At 43.0% G+C, this 16,532-nt stretch overlaps 1 protein-coding gene across 1 annotated transcript in view; it reads left to right on the plus strand.

Annotated features, from left to right (window-relative positions):
- Positions 1-13,788, plus strand: part of AK8 (adenylate kinase 8) — a 69,994-nt gene extending 56,206 nt beyond the window's left edge. The window contains exons 12-13 of the mRNA XM_009322172.1: positions 10,903-10,983; positions 13,542-13,788. Of these exons, the coding sequence (XP_009320447.1) occupies positions 10,903-10,983; positions 13,542-13,788 (328 nt within the window). The remainder of the gene's footprint in view (positions 1-10,902; positions 10,984-13,541) is intronic.
- The last annotated feature ends 2,744 nt before the right edge of the window (positions 13,789-16,532 follow it).

Raw genomic sequence — 16,532 nt, forward strand, 5'->3', positions numbered from 1 at the left:
TGTATCCAGGGCACTTCAAAAGCAACAAAGAAAATATTTGCTGCAGTGCCTCCAATTTCTTGACACTGCCAAGTTCTGACGTTTCCTGTTAGCAATCATTGGGAGAAAGTGATTCCTGGGCCTGTGTCTCACCTCTGCTTTTTCCCCATGTAAGGCCCACACTGATGCAGCTGGCTGTTTTCTGGGACCAGTGCGTGAGGTCGTTCAGTTTGCCTACACACACACACACACGCACGCGCGCTCTCTCTCTCTCTCTCTCTCTCTTGTTATCACAGGTACTGAATGTCATAAATGTATTTAATGGATTTTACCAAATTGCAGATGTGTTTAATCCAGCAATAGTATAATTCAAAGCCTACCAAGATCACATGTTGGCTTTCAACTGTGTGTGTAACTGTCCAGATGATTATCTGGCTAGTCAGATTTCAGATCCTAGGCGCTGCCCACTTAGGTGAGTTTAGGATCAACTTTATCTCCCAGACAATTTAACCTTTCTATTTTCTAGAACAGGCAATCCAATTTCCATTTTACTCAACCACGCAGTGGTTAATGGCAAGTTTTCCTGCTGTGTAACTGGTGTCATTATCCCTTATTTTGGAGACTGCCTATTAAACTAATATCTTAAGCCAAAGTTTTGCATTACTTAACCCAGAAGCTAGGGACAAACTAACAACATATAGTAGTTCTGAATAAAGGAAATTATTTAAAATAGTTCTTTTTTTGGCATACTACCTTCTTAACATCAAGGTCAAGCTATATGAGAAATCTTTTTTTCTTTAGCATCCCAAGATTTTTTTTCCCACCTGAGGGGGAGAGGCGCATACTGGGGCGTCAGCGAGGCCGCTCTGCAGGGACTGCTTTCCAAAGCCAAATCCTGGAGGGAGCGGGTGTAAGGAAAGGGGTGAACCAAATTATAAGCTTTACATAATAGGATATCTTGAAAGTCATTTAGTTGGTGTTTGTACAACACTTGGAAATGTAAAGCTCTAAATTAGACAGGAGGTCAAGATTTACCACAGTGTTCCTCAGGCGGGTGACACTATACCTCATTAGGGACCCATAGAAGTTCACAGTCTTCATCACTGAGCTAGAGGAATAGCATATGTGCCCAGCTTGTTCTTTATTCAATAGATTTCAGGGTCTAACCACAAGTTAGTGCATGTGTTTCTGATATTTATCTGATAGTACCTAATTTCTTCAGCAATACATGTACTTCTGTATATGGGCTGGGAATTTCATTGCTAGAACGTGCCTGTTTTTGACTGAGGACGGGAGTAACTTGACTGATAGGCCTCTTCAAATCAAGAGAATCCGTTTCATCAAATCCTGTGGCCTGTCAGCTGGGGGAGAGTGCTTTGTGAAACAGCAGAAATGGTAAATTCCCCCATTCCTTGTGTAATGAACTGAAGTTGTTGGTATGACTAGCTAGCACGACTCAGCAGCTCTCTGAATTAGACATTGAGCATTCTCCCAGATGGGAAATCAGCCTCCTTCATCTCTCATGTATTTCAGAATATTGAACCATGTAAGTTAAAACACGATGTATTATTCTTGATAACCACAGCAATCTAGCTCCTCCCTGCTGGATTTTTTAAAATATACTTCCCTCTCCACCTGCTTCTTTTGCTCCTCAGTATTAAAAAAAAATGCAGCTTAGTGTACCAATATTTTCTCTGCGGTGAAGTCAGCATAGAATATTAGTGTCCAAAAAGTTGTAAAACAAAAGACTATCATATGTTGCACCTTTTAATCATGTAATTGCTGAGTGACATTTAACTCTGAGGCTTTAAGTTACTCCTTTGTCAGCCAGCCTTCTCCTTCTGCCCCTCTCATTCCTCCCTCCTCCCGAAGCAACCTGCTTTTGCAGAGTAGTGCTTTAACTACACTGAAGTTTGGCTGGGCTTCTACATATTACAGCAGCAACACGAAAGCAAACAATTGAAGTATTTGAGAACAATGAAATATGTATGGCTATCTGTGACAGCCCTATAAAGCAGAGCAATTAGCCGCGTAATCTGAGAAAGCCAAAGCGACCGGCAGCCCACGGTTCCCTATTAGTTAAATGCTTTTTGTACGTCCTCATCCCATCAAATCAACTAACACTTCCTTTAATTGGTTCATGAATTATACAGCTTGGCTGCATTATAATTTAATCACCAGTAAACATTCCTGGGGCCTGCTGTAAAGTGTATAGCGCTCATTAATTCCTTAATTTCAGCAGATGGAAGGGGAGATCGGATGAACGGTGGCAGTACAGAGCGCCTTGGGCAATGGAAGAAGGAAAAAAAGGTGGGGGGCCGTTTAGGTTTTTTAAGGGCTGTCAGAAACTCAATCTGTGAGCTGTCAGCAGCTTGGACCCGTTTCCCCCCGCCTCCCCCTGCCTTCACCCCACCTACTGCTGCAAGTGACTGAGGGATTCATATGGAGGCTTGTCAACCCGTCTTTAAACATCAAGCCAGCGGGTAAACCAAGCCCAATGTAAATTAATTCTTGTCTTACGGGCCCCCCTTTCTCTGTCCCCATGAATATTTCATGGCGGGCAGCATAAATATTAATTCTAATAGCTCTGCACAGTGGTTATTATTTCTGTTTTATGACAAATATTCATAAAATATTCAGGACCCTTTTTTAGAACATTTACACACTTGATTGTGAAATTTTCAAGCTTCCTGGGGACACAGTAAACATATTGGGGTTCTCTTGATGGACTTTTTTCTCTCTTAATTAATACTACGCCACATTAATATTTAATCAGATTTAGTTTTCTTTTCCCCAGAAATGAACCCTATTACATTTGAGGATTTATTTGACAGTATTTAAACAGGGAATTTTTATTCCCTATTATGAAATTGGTTTCCTTTGACACATATATAAAATGACACATTATAATCCATTCTTTTATTCCCTCCCCTTGCCCCAGATCATACACTTTTTTGGTGTCAGTTCTTTATTTTATTTTATATACCAAATATCCTACCAACAACAAAAGTTAGTGGTCAAATGATAGGGGTGGGGGGATTTTAATGTAGCATTTTATAGGAACATTTAAGAGTAAACATCATTTACTATAAATTTGATTCCATTTATTTAATAAGGAAGAAAAGTATAGGTTTCCTTGTTAGGAGCAGGAGGTACTAGAGAAAAGCTGCAGACAGGTAGCAAAAGGTATCAGTTCTGATATGAGTTTGCTAGTGCTTAACCCTGGAGTTCTTGCTCCACTCAAGATTTGCTTTGCAGAATCTAATTATTGCAGGGGAGGGTTGCAAGCATCTAAGGAAACATGACTGCATTTGGGGAAGCGGGTTCAGGTTCCTGACCTCGGGCCTCTGGGGCTGCAGAGGCTTTCGATTATCTGAGACAGAGTTTGATTAACCTTGCGGATAGTGGAAATCGTGCCAGCCACATTACTCTAAAGCACTGCTGGCTGCCATCTTATTCTGTGATTCATAAAGCACCGCTGGAATGAACTCCGGGGGGAACGTGAAGATGCTAGAATAACAGCTGAGAGTAAGAAGGAGGCAAAGAATAAAAATGAGGGGAGAAATGTAAAGCAGTTTTGAATGGAGGTACTAATGCATCTAAGCCGCTTATTATATATGGAAAGAGTTAATATCGCCTTCTCAAAAGAAGCTTTAAAAATGCATTGAAGCCCCTAGTATGAAAACATTTGCTCTGTGTATGTGCGCCTTTCGCTGCACTTATGTAACGTTTACACAGCCGGTAGTTCTTCAGACCACTGTCGCGTGGAACGTCTCTCGGTGCCAAAAGGCCTGAGGTTCTTCGCTGGTGTAAATCTGCGTGACGCCAGTGGAGCTACTTTGCTTTATCCCAGCTCGAGATGCAGTCCATTGTTCTGTAAAACAGACAGACAGTGCTACCCGGCAGGGCTGCGCCTGTTCCCCCTGCGTAAGCTGGTGTGGCACCCGCTGAGATGCTGCTGAGATACCAGGCTGGTGGGGTGGGATGCGGGAGGGACCCTGCCACCTCGGCTGTCTGGGCTGTTGGGGGCTGAGCACATCTAACTGGTGGGTGGAAAACATCTAACAGAGTCATTACTCTGCACTGCTGGTGAAGGGAAGGAACATCTGCAGCTACGAAGGATGTTGTTCATCTCGCTCCCCTGGCCAGACGCCATGTCCTGGGAATACTGCCCCACTTAGCTGCCTTTTGTAGTTATTTGACAGAAATGCATCTGTTTGAAAAGAAAGATCCAGTGTCTGGAAATAGCTTGCCATCACAAGAATCATTATAGGAGCTCAATGAGCAAAACACGTGTGCCGATTAACCTGTGTTTTAGTGTTTATGCAATGTATTTTCCCTTATAGTCAAAACCTAGAGGGTGAAATTACTTCCCAAAATAGAATCAAGCATCTCTTATCAGAAGATATCCCAGAATTTGAATGACATCAGTGAGTAAAACCTCCCAATAGCTCCTTCCATAAATAAGAGATAAGGACCATTTCATCCATTGCAGAGACATGCAGAAGCGGTATTTAGGGTAGGAAGTGAACTAAGATCCATGTCCAGTCAGTAGTGCAGCCTCAGAAGATCATTTGTAGTCTGGTTACTCGTGGGCAAAATACCTGGTTTGTAGCTGCATTGAGAGAAACCTGAACAGGACTGGGGAAAAGGTAGATGGGATCTATGTAACTGGTTTAATTTTTAAGAGGGGATTTGGGGATGCAGAATGTAATTACGGAATATAACGTGCTCAGGACCCTGTGGCTAGGCCCCTAGTTCTCGAGAAGAGGCTTAGCCAAGGTTTCAGGTTTAAGGTGTCTTTATACTACAGGAAACGGAGCATTCTTTAGGGGAACCGATTGATCCAAGTCAGGTATCTCTGGCTAGAAAGTCAATAAAGACAAGATGGCCTGGGTTTTAGCTGGGATTAGTCACTTGGATTCAAATCTGAACGTCCTGGTACCTGTCAGCTTGAACCACCAACTTGATTTGCCATATTATTGTGATAATTTAATGGTGCTACCCAAGAAAAAGACCTTTTTGCAATGCAGATTTTTCTTGTATCTTGGCCAAGCCTGCCATCCCACCTCTGTCTGGCTTGTGGTCCCTGTGTGATCCAGAAGTTTGTAGAGTTTTATGCATTTCTGGAAATTTTTAAAACCAAAAAACATGGTCAATTTTAACAATGGGTCTTACAGTTTAGCCGAATTCAGGACAGTTGCTAGAGATGGTGCTTGTCTCTCTGCCAGTTCAGTCCATAATGCCCCCCAAGGCTTTTCCATGCTTTTGCGAGAACTGTTATTTCCTTCTCCGCCTGCTTTGGCTCTGTTTTATGAACCAAAGGGAGGAGCATGCGTTTGTGCCAATGATCACATAAGGATTTTACCTGTGGTAGCCTTTTAGAGAGCTACTGCATCCACACACTTCAACAGGCTCATCTCTTTTTCAGCTTTATAGCTCAATTACAAAAATGGTAGCCATTGCATTGCCAGAGCTAAGTCCTCCAGGAGAGTTATTTTCCGTGGGGAATTGTGCCATAGCATCAGATAACATTGTATTGATATCTCCATATTGAGTAAGATGTTCTGTGCCTTATGAAAGACTCAATTTTCTAGCCTTGAATTTGACATTTTCTATTTGTCTGCCTGGAAAAGAGGGTAACTTTGTGACCCTTCCTCTCCTCTCTCTTCTTTCTCTCCTCCTTCTCCTTCCTCGCTCTTTCTATTGCTTTCTCGCCCTCTTGCTCTCTCTTTCCCGTTCTCTTTCGCTCTGATTTAGCTGGGGTTCTGTCAAAGTTCTGCCAGCAAAGTTTGCTGTAACTTTGAGATCACACAGGCATCTGATCTTCACGTTCTTTTTTTTTTTTAAAGCAGACTGATGTGGTATGTTGTAAACTGCCAGGAGCACTTGCTAATTTAGTAGTTAATGACAGTCACAGAGAGTGTTTTTCTTGCCCCTGGAGAGGTTTTAGACACAGCTGGGGTAGATTTGCCACTATCAATTATGCACCATTTTAAACAAGAATTGGCCAGCAGGGGCCTCTTTTTTTTGCAGAGTGCAGAGCGTGAAGAATGGGAATATGGCAGCTGGTACCTGCCTACGAGGGAGAAGATATATAGGAGTCAAGAAAATAAGGGAAAGATGAATAGCTTACTATTTTTAAAGTTGCAGTTTCAACTCAAAAGTTTAAATGCTACATTAAAAATGGCCCAGTGTTGTTTGGTGTTGTATTTTTTTTTAATTCAAGCATCCTAACTTTATTGCAAGGCTTGATCTGGGCCTGGTATAGCCACAAGCAAGTCAGTAGTCTCTGTTTGTAAAGGCCAGCTAGGGAGCCAGGATTCTGTCTCAGATATCGCATTGCATCACTCTTCATCCTTAAATGAATTCATCCTTAAATGAAAACAAGGTATGAATTCAATTAGATTTAATGGTATAGGTCAAATTTCACAGACAATAATTTTACAAAAAGGGCTTGGCTTTGGGCTCCCCTCCACCAATGTCAATCCAGAGCAATTCCAGGTAATGGGAAATGCCAAGGATGAGAATCTGACCTAAGTAAATAGCTCAGGTCTAGAGCAGTCAACACCTGGATCCATCTAGGTCAGCCTCATAAAACGGCTATGTTTAAATTACAGGACCAAAACCCATGGAAGGCTGTGGCTTACAGACAGAGCTTTAGTTCTCTTGAGATGTGAAGACAGCTGGCAAGGCAGTGGAGCCATCCTGGAAGGTGACTGTCAGTTCACAGGAGGAGTGTGCCTTAATCCCTAGCACAGTGATATCAAAATTCAGGCACACAGCACTTACTTGTCTTATGGCAACACTCGTTGCCTCCATTATAGGTGCTTTAAGTCGGTGACATTATATCCACAAAACAAGAAAACCACCACCAAAATATTCTCCTGTGGACAAGTCTGAGCACTGCCAATTGTTAATAACTTGGATTAACTAGGTTGGCTGCCATCTGGAATAAATGCAGTTCAGGATTAGATGAATGCTGCTGTGCAGGTCAAAAAACCTTTCTTCACTTATTGTATGGTTGTGACACATTTTTCCAAAAATGCCATCTCACGATCAGGCGTGAAATAAAACTTCTGCCACCCATACTGTCACCTCCTCCTCTCTCTGTTTGCAAAGGGAAGGCATCAGGATGCCCTGGTGACCTCTAAGATCTTAGACAATGCTGACTGAATAGTCAGAAGCCAGAAGTGATTGGAATACCCTTTTGGAATGCCAGGTGGCTGGTAGGAAAACAACATTATATTCCAGCTGTTAGAGGCCTTCTATATTTCATCGTCATCCAAAGGCGACTAGTTCTCATTTGACTAGGTACACAGTGAAGGTGTCATCAACATTATTAATTTGTTGGAATTTAATCTCTCTAATGTATCTGAAAGCTGTAATAGATTAGATAAGTGATGTCAAGTGCAGTGAGGAAAAGGCAGGATTCTGACAGAAGATTTTTTTTTTTTTCCTTTTAACATTTGTGTTCACGGTTTTATTATCTGTGAAAGCTAGCTGACAGGACTGGACCTTCTCTCACATCCCTCTCCTGGGAGAGAGAACAAAGGAGAGAGGACAGAGCTTTGCTTACGAATCACTTGGCTTCAGTCCTGCATCTAGCAGCAATGTTGCCACTCAGTGGTAGTTAGGGGGACATTTGTCCTCAGAGACCTGGGCTGAGAGGCTCTACCGAGTTATACCCCACAGAGCGCCGATTTGTAACTGGATGCCAAGGATTTTTGGTTGCCGCTAGGTAGGTGCTGAGCCCGTGATGCAGGCGTGAGGATTCTTGGTGCATCCCTGCCCAGCCCTCCCCGGTGCGCACCTCGCGTTGCTGCTGATTGATATTATTCACCTGTTGCGGAGCTGAACTAACAGCTTGCCAACTCTGAAAGAGAAGCTGTGCTAGATGCTAATCTAGCAGTATAATGTAGTATACTTTGATATGAGGCTGTGTTTCCTTGCCTCCCTGTCTACCAATTCTGATGACATCTGTTTCATATTTCCCCTTGATAGAAGTTGTGACACATTACAACATACAAAGCCTGGCTGATTCCTAAAGCGAGCTTTACAGAGGATGCACTTATGTGAAAAAAATTACACTCGGTATGTGAAAGGGGCCAAGCTCTGCTTGGAGATGAACCCAGTACTTGTAGGGAGTTGTTCCAGTTCCTGCTCTAAATGCTGGATCAGGGTGGTGGATGCAGCCCTCTATCTTACGAGGATTTCCAAGAGAAATCCAACAAACAAGTTACCTGGACAGTTGAAGGGTCAAGTTTGTTATGTGATCAGAGTCGTAGCAGCCCGAGAGAGGGACATGGGCGAAATGTTGCTCAGAAATACCTTGAGGAGCTGAAGGAGATGTATCATATACCCAAGGCTAACACTTCACAGAGAGTGCATACATGTAAATAGGCTTTACTCATGTGAGTAAACCTCCTGGGGCTGCATAATAGACTGTGTGTGGTATGTGTCTCCTTCAAAATGATAATAAAGCTTTCTAATTGGAAGTATTTTAAGTCTAGACGGTAGTTCTGTCAGTGGTTTTCCCCTTCATCTTTTTTTCCTGCTTCTGAACGATTTCAAACTGACAGCCCTGGGGAGTGTTGTTTTCTCTTATCTATAGGAGATGTACAGCATGGCAGGGTAAGGCATCCCACCTTCCACTGGAAGGACCATTGGGTTAGGAGTTTGTGCTGTTGTATAGTATATTCTGTGTGTGCCGTTATACAATGCACGTGGGGAAAAAAAAATCCATATTAGCAGGGATGTCTATACTCTCCCACATCTTCCCCCTACACTCTTCTTTAATAGTGACACCAGGCTGGATAATAAGAAGCATCTTGTACAAAAAAGAAGGGAATCTCAGACAAGGCTTTCAGAGTTCATTTTGTTGGCAGCTTTTTAAGTGGAGTTTTTTAGGCTCTTCTCTTTCAAATACCATAATACTTTTTGAGTTAGTAACTATGAATTACAACAAGCTTTCTTGATATGCCAGGTTATAATGCTTTAGCGGTTTTGTTTGTTTCAGAATATAGTAGCGAGCCGTATCAATTATCATGACTGTATAAATGTTGTTCCTCTCTACTAGAATATTCATCTTGAGACACATCATCAGATGTTACCTGTTCTGACAATCACGTTTTTGTGCCATTGTTGGGCAACAGAAACAAAGAAAAACAAAATGTTAAGAGTGTAAGGGATAAAAGAGTGTTGAAACTGTTGTTCTTTTCCTGTCTTTGGAATCTCCGAGATCTTGAATGTTTTATTCCCGGCTGTTATTTTGTTACCACAGTGTGACTAGAAGTCATTATCTGTAAACATTTGAAAAGAGAGATGATTTTCATAACTTTAAATCCTACAAAGGATTCTAGTAATCTGCTATGTGCATGCCAAGGTAAAGCTCAGCCTTTCATCTGGTCTGATCCCACCCAGTCAGTGTAAAATGTTCCTTTGGTGAATGTCTAAAGCATACAGTATCTTTTGTGAGAGGCAGACAAAAATGAAAATAGGAAGCCTGGCCTTGAAGGCAGCAGCGGGAGAAGGTGTATTATAAAGAAGGATGTATTTACAGCCTTCAGGCCGTGCTCAGTTGGTAAAAGCTTATTTCTGTAAGTTTTCAAAGGAAGCCTTATTTTTTGTTTTGTTCTGAATCAATCATCGAATGTGATCTTTGTCCAGATCTGCTTTAGTCTCCAGTAGCTGGGGGACAGGGGACTCATGTCTGCTCATTCTCAGCAGTTTGTCGACAATTTTCTGCTGAAGAGCTTTTGAACTAGAATATAAAATTAACAGACTGTTACAATGAACCAAAATGCCAAGGAGGAGTCAATGTGAGATGGGCACAACAGTTTATACTCAACAGTGTAATGTGACTGGGGTCAATAGTGGTGTATATTCTTTTCTGGTTTTGCATCCTCGATTCAAATCAGGGCTTTTGTGTAACCTGTACGAAATGAGTTGGCAAGTCCCACTCCACCCTCTGGTGAAAAGCTGTCCATAGCACCGAATCCACACCACTGACACGGAGGGCCTGACTTTTTAAGATGCTGAAAAACTGTGTCTTGTTTAGACTCAATGGGAATTGCAGATTTTGATCTTAAAATCAAGCATTAATATTTCCTCCTCAGCAGTCTCAACAGCAAGGCTGATTGTCGAGTGGGTTATGCCGTACTGAGCTGCCTTCCGTGCCCTGGTGCTGTTCTCTGCAGGTCAATGCTAACGGAAGGGACAGGGAATTGTCAGCGTCATAATGCGGCACGTGTTAAGTCTTATTACTCATTCTGCTTTTAAGGATGCGGGATGGGAGTGGGAGACAGGAGGACTCACGCTGTGGGGCTGTGTGGGGAGACAAGGGCAAAAGAAGTGGAAGTGGACTAAGAGGAAGATCCCTTTCATGGGCACTGAGTCACGCAGTGCTGTCATTAGGGAGGAATGCATAATACTGGCAGGCAAGCTCTTTTTCTGTCCTTGACAGGAACAGCAGCAATTTTTTATTCACCTTTTGCAGAATGTCATTGTGATTGTACTTGCTAGTGGGGTTGAGAAACTGGATCCAGGGGAAGTTCAGAGGTAACTGCTGGTTTGTGAGCAAGCTATGGCAGACTCTGAGATAGGCTCCTGCTGTAATTCAGTCACCGGTGTCCACACTGTGTTGTCCGTTAAGCCCTGTCAGCGCACACAGCACCACACATGCTGTGTGTCAAAGAGCTGCTGCCTTGATGAGCTTGGAGACTAAACAAGATGTGAGGAGAAGAACTGGAGAAGAGAGGTCCTGTGCATATGCTAATGTTTTCTGATGCTGCAGTTTTGAGTGGTACTGTCACTTCCATGTTTGTGTGTGCCGTCCGTTTGGGTAAGGATTAACGCATACTCTGAAGGTCACGAGTGATGTTCTCAGGGTGCTAATGCACTTAATTGTTATGTTCTCCGTAGGGTATTTTTCTTTAATCTCCCCTATGAATCCATCATGGAACGGCTGTCTCAACGGAGGATTGATCCCGTCACTGGGGAAAGGTTAGCACTCATGTCTGATGTTTAACATTTTTCAAGACTGTCAGTGAGATGAAAGCACCAGATAGACTTCATAGAAATCTAAGGAAACTCAGGAATATTGTACTCTTGCTTAGGGACTCCTTAAAAGAAAAGTTAAAACTTTCATAGCTACTCGAGTACCAACCCACCCTGTTCTCAGAATAGGGCATTTAAAAATCTTGGAGCCTGAAATCTACAGTAGCAAGGTAACTAAATTGGTTGGTAAGATAACGCTGAGGGAAGATGTCTGAAACCTAGCCTAAATGCAGATGGTTTTCAGACATTCCCATGGGAATTCTGAAGGCTTCCCAGCTGGGGAAAATGGAAAACTTGCTGCATTTTACTTCCCCCAGCTCCCGTGATGGTTCTGTCTGCTGTGAGATATTAACATGTTTCCTGCTCAGTAGAGCAAACTCATCTGAGTCACTGAGTGACTGTAAGATTGGGTTCTCAAATGTGGCAGTTCATCTCACCGGCAGTCACATCACCTCATTTCACCAGTGACCTTCAGGTTTACTGTCTTCTCCACCCATGTTTTTCGGGGAACAAGTAACAATGAAATATCTTCCTAAATACCTGCTGGAATTGGCGTGTATTTGCAACTTCACTTGTGCTCTGTTTTTATGATTCCCCCACTTACATTTTAAACCACTATTTTATTTTTCCAATGGTTAAATGCATCCTATTGAATCAAAGACAAATACTGAACCCTCAAAGATTAAGGCCATAAATACTGGGCTTGTCCCAAAGCGATACATGATTATTCAGACATCTCACGCGAGGTGCAACATTAACTTGTGACAGCAACAGTGATTTGCTGTAATTGTTCTTTGTTTTAGTAATAAGTGATGCAGTTGTTCAGAAAAAATGAACAGTATGAAGCAAATCATTCACACATCTTTGCATTTCTTATCATTAGGATTAGCCTGTTCAGTATCTGCTCCAGTTAACACGCTTCCTTCTTCCAAACTCTGGGTTTTATTCCTTCCAAATTCATTGTGAATTGAATTGTTTTAGTTGCTGTAGCTAATCCTCGGCGTTATGTTAAACCTGCACCGCTGGCTACAGTGCAGTGAAGAGGGTGGCCTTCAGCTGTGCTCTAAATAATTCTGATGTGGAGTGAACTCTGTGCCCACATCACTGTACCAGCTGGAGCTGTAATGCAGTTCTGTGCAGAGGCACGGAGACTCTGCTTCTCTCCTCGGTTTTGTATCTATCCCAACAGTTTCAGAAAATTTAAAATACTAGATAAACTGGTTTTGTGTTAGGGCACAGGAGACATTTACTCAGAAGTAGAATTACCGTGGCAGGAAATTTAAATACATGTTTGCAGAAGAGCTTTTAGCGATCGTCGGGAGCCTTTGGCAATGCAGAAACATTGTCAGAATTCTTTTTGGTGTCAGCTGCTTGGGCAGACTGAGCTGGACTGCGGCACTGCTATGGGACTCTGGTGATGAAAATCCTCTGTCTTGCTGAAGCCTGCTGACTAGTTGAGCAAACCTACAACTGTGAGTTCAGGGAAGCCAAATTCTGGCATTTTGGAAACTAGAAATAACCAAAACCTACCTCACAGTGAATTAACCTCTTTTTATCTTCAGCTACTATAAAAAGATGTTAGCAATTCTATTCTACCTGGTATCCTCCCAGAAATAGAGACCGAGGTAGAGTATTTGTGTCTTCTTAACTTCTTCCAGTGATCTTTAGCAAACACAGTATTAACCCTACTTGTAGTGGCTTATCAAGAGGAGGCATACCTGTCTTTCAAGCTCGAGCTTGCGGTGATTTGGAGACTGTGTCGAGCGAGGGCTGTGCTTCCGCTACCCTTCGGCCGTTTGCTGGAAGCACTCAGCCACGTGCCTGCTAATAGGAAATACTTCCAAAAGTTAATATTGATGATCCCAGCCCTGTTGCTGCACTTTTGAATCTTGGCAGGAAAGTCCCCAATGTCTGAGAGCCTTAAACACACTTGAAGTCACAGGCCCTTCAGCAGTGCCAGGACACAGGGCTATGTTTGGGCTCACTGGTTCAATGCAGAGAAAGCACTCAAAGTTTGACAGCTTTTTCCTGACTAGTGTCCAGCATTAGCATAACAGTAAACCACAGCAAAGATTTTTAACAGATGCTAAGGTTTGAGGTTACACTTTTTGAGATGCTTTTTTTAAGGTAAGAATCAAAGATTACAAGTAAAACATGTTACTTTGGGATTGGATCTGGAACAGATCTGGAAATGTTTCTGAACCTGGAGCACTGGGCATGTAACAGGGATTTCTCCACACCTTGTGTGAAGTATATAAACACTAGCAGCACACTCTGTGTCACCTCAAGAGAAACTCTTGGTTTTTGGGTATCCAGGATTCTTGAGAGCAGGAACGACAGATTACTTGCTCTGAAATTTCCAATCATTGTTTTAAAACCCCATCCTAGAGTAGAAAGAGGCACTTCCAAGGAACTGTGATAGGCAAAAACATGGAGTATCGTAGGAAATGGCCTCTGTGTCCTCAACTTGAGCTGAAGCAGTGGCATTTGTATCTCACCTCCAGATACCACACTGCATTCAGACCAGCACCCACACCGGAGATCCAAGCCCGTCTCAGGCAGAACCCTAGAGACAAGGAAGAAAATATTGAGAAGCGCGTGGACACCTATTACAGGAATGTCAAGGAACTGGAGGATTTTTATGAAGATGCCTTTTATGTCAATGCTGACCAAGACCCTCATGTTGTCTTTGAGTTTATAGAAAGCTGTATCATTAAGCCCCTTCCATGCAAAAAATTAAAAAGCTTATAATTAATAAGGATGATTTCTGGAACAGTGGATTTTAAACTTTTCCCTGTAATGTTTGCAGTCCGGTCCCTGAAGTGGCAGGTTATCACAAGTGCAGAGGAAGTCAGCCAAGCTCTGTTAAATTTGAAGCTCACCAAGGCTGAGTGAAGTACAGGGAGTGAGAAACTGTGCTTTAGGGGAAATTTTTTCGGTTTTTGTTTTGTGATCCAAGGTGTGAAGCACTGGGGCTGGGGAAGTTCCTGTGTTTAATTCAAGTATCTTTTTCTGATTCTCTGATTCAGTGAATAGTTTTGTCTTAACTATGTAATACCATGAAGCCAATTTGGAGTATTAAAGCTGTTAGATGTGTTTGTGTCTTAATTCACTCAGTGCTCTCCACCAAAACTACACACGCAGTACTTGTCTACCTCACTGTCACACTCTGCTGCAAGCGAACACAAAAGCAAATAGAAAAATGAAGCTCGCAGCTCTGCAGTGCACTTCCGCAAAGACAACTGCAGTGCTCTGAGGCCAGGGTGCAGAGGTTTTTTACTCCCTTGTTAACTCAGATTGCTTAAAAAGTTCTGCCAAAACACTCTGCAGATGCACTGGCCATCCCCATCACCCCGTTCTGCAATCCAACCCCACGGCCGGGCAGAAAGACTCGGAACAACTGGGAAAAATATCCAGAGCCATAGAAAACTGGTTGCAGGTTCCTCACTTTCAGAACCCAATTAAGGACATAACGAGCTGCAGGAGCAGATAGGTTACTAAATTCTGCTTCCCTCAGGGAGCTAGGCTCCCAGCCTGTGGCTGTCCTGACTGAGCTGTGGCTGGGCAGGTTGGTGCCCATTTTTTTTTTGCTCCGGCTGGATCTGGCTGCAGTACGTGCTCAGGTAAGTCTTTCTTAACGGAAAAATCCTTGATGAAAAGCACAGCACTCTGTTAGCTAGCTCAGACTCTGGCTATGGAATTGCACATCCTTAATGCTTCTAAGGAGGGGGCGTGATTTGCTGTTGTGATTCAGAGGAGCACTGAGTTTGATGCCTCTATTATGTCTCCCTCTATTTCTCCCTTATGTACGAGTGTGAATTCCCCTTGACCAGGCGACGGGGAGGAGTTTCAACTTTCTCCTGGAAGGCTCTGTGTCTGGGAAGATGCAGGAGGCATGTGCCTTGTCCTTTCAGAGAGAACAGGCCTCCAAGACCCTTTTGGTTTTAGGTGACTTCTCTGGTCCTATTACTGTAAATAAGTTTGGGTCTTTGTTGCTGCCTTTGATCGTGCGTGTCTAGGTCTATATGGAGTGCCGTAGGGATGTACGTGCCAAATTCCTTCCTCATACCGGTAGAGTAAATCCAGGTGGGAAGACCCTGGTTACCCAGATGGTATGGGGATGTTGTATTATTTTGGGAGAGTTTAAGGTCAGAATTTTCAATACTTTTGGGGGGGTTTGGTGAATGGGAATCGGACTTTCCAGCCTTGAGGGCAGCTTTAAAAATCTCAGAATAAATGTCTTTGAAATCTAAGAAAGCCGAATCCTCTGGCACCAGCAACGCAAGCAGAGTCCTCTGTGCCGTTTGCACCGAGAAATTCCAGCTCGTAGCGCCGGGCTGAGGCAGTGGCTGCTCCCACGGCACAGGGCCCAACTGCAAACCCTCGTGTAAAGCTGGGCAAGGGCATTTGTAACGGTTCTACCTGTTACAAATGTGCTGCGTGGTAACCTACTCAGGCAGCTGGATTTTATGCTATTGCTATAAAGATATGCTGTAGCATTCATGCATAATTGGGAGCCCTTCTATTAATAATACATGGGAAGCTCATCTTGCTAATATCACCTTATCTGAGTGTTCCTACTAAATATTTTGATAGATGAAATGGATAGAGAGTGTATTTAAATACTGTTTGTACTGCAGCTAGGGTACAAAAGGGACAGTGCATCTTTAATTAGACAGGTACATCTGCTTAATTAATTTAGCTGTAAAGCCCTTTTTCCTCTTCATTCTTTCATCTATATGCGGATGCTATATTAGTTCCGCTCTGCTGGTTCCATAGAAACTGAGCAAAAGAGCTCGTCTCATTGAGATGCGCTTGGCATGTCTGGGTACGGAGTCTCAGGTCAATGGTCAACCCCCAAGGGTTTGCAGCAGGCCTGAAGTGCAGAACGTAGGGGTTAGCAGAACATGCTAATACTCATGTAGAACTCTCCCTCAGAAACAACTAAAACAATTGACATTCATTTAATTACTGTAAACGAAACAGCCCCTGCATCACTTTGCATAGTAAAGCCTGTTAATACCAAAAAGGTTCAGTGGGTGGAAGGAGGAATTAGGCCTTTATAATTGGAATGCAACACTTGAAAACCAATTTGGTAACTACACTTGATTTTATTAGCATCTTATTCTGGCAAAACAGATGTTGAGCAATGAGAAAAACAAGGTAAAGAGGAGGTGGTGAGAACGCAGCAGGGACCAGACGCTACTTATTGTACAGCCTGCCCAGTTCTGAAATGGACATCTTTTATCACTCCGCTTCCCGAAGATGCTTTGCAGAGAGGGCTGCCTGGAGGTTGTGCTATACCCTATATATTATGCTGTTAATTACGTAGTTGAGCAACAAGATGAGTCTATCCAACTGTTCCACAAACTTTCGTGTCCACCTGCTCCAGACAATAGATCCTTCAGTGTCCTATGGTGGAAGGATGCTTGAACACCCCCAGGTGGGAGACCCAATCCTCCAGCACCGTCTCTGCAGGGACCCCCTGTAGCTCT

Source organism: Pygoscelis adeliae, unplaced genomic scaffold (genome assembly GCF_000699105.1).
Source record: "Pygoscelis adeliae isolate BGI_AS28 unplaced genomic scaffold, ASM69910v1 Scaffold114, whole genome shotgun sequence".
NCBI lineage: Eukaryota > Metazoa > Chordata > Aves > Sphenisciformes > Spheniscidae > Pygoscelis > Pygoscelis adeliae.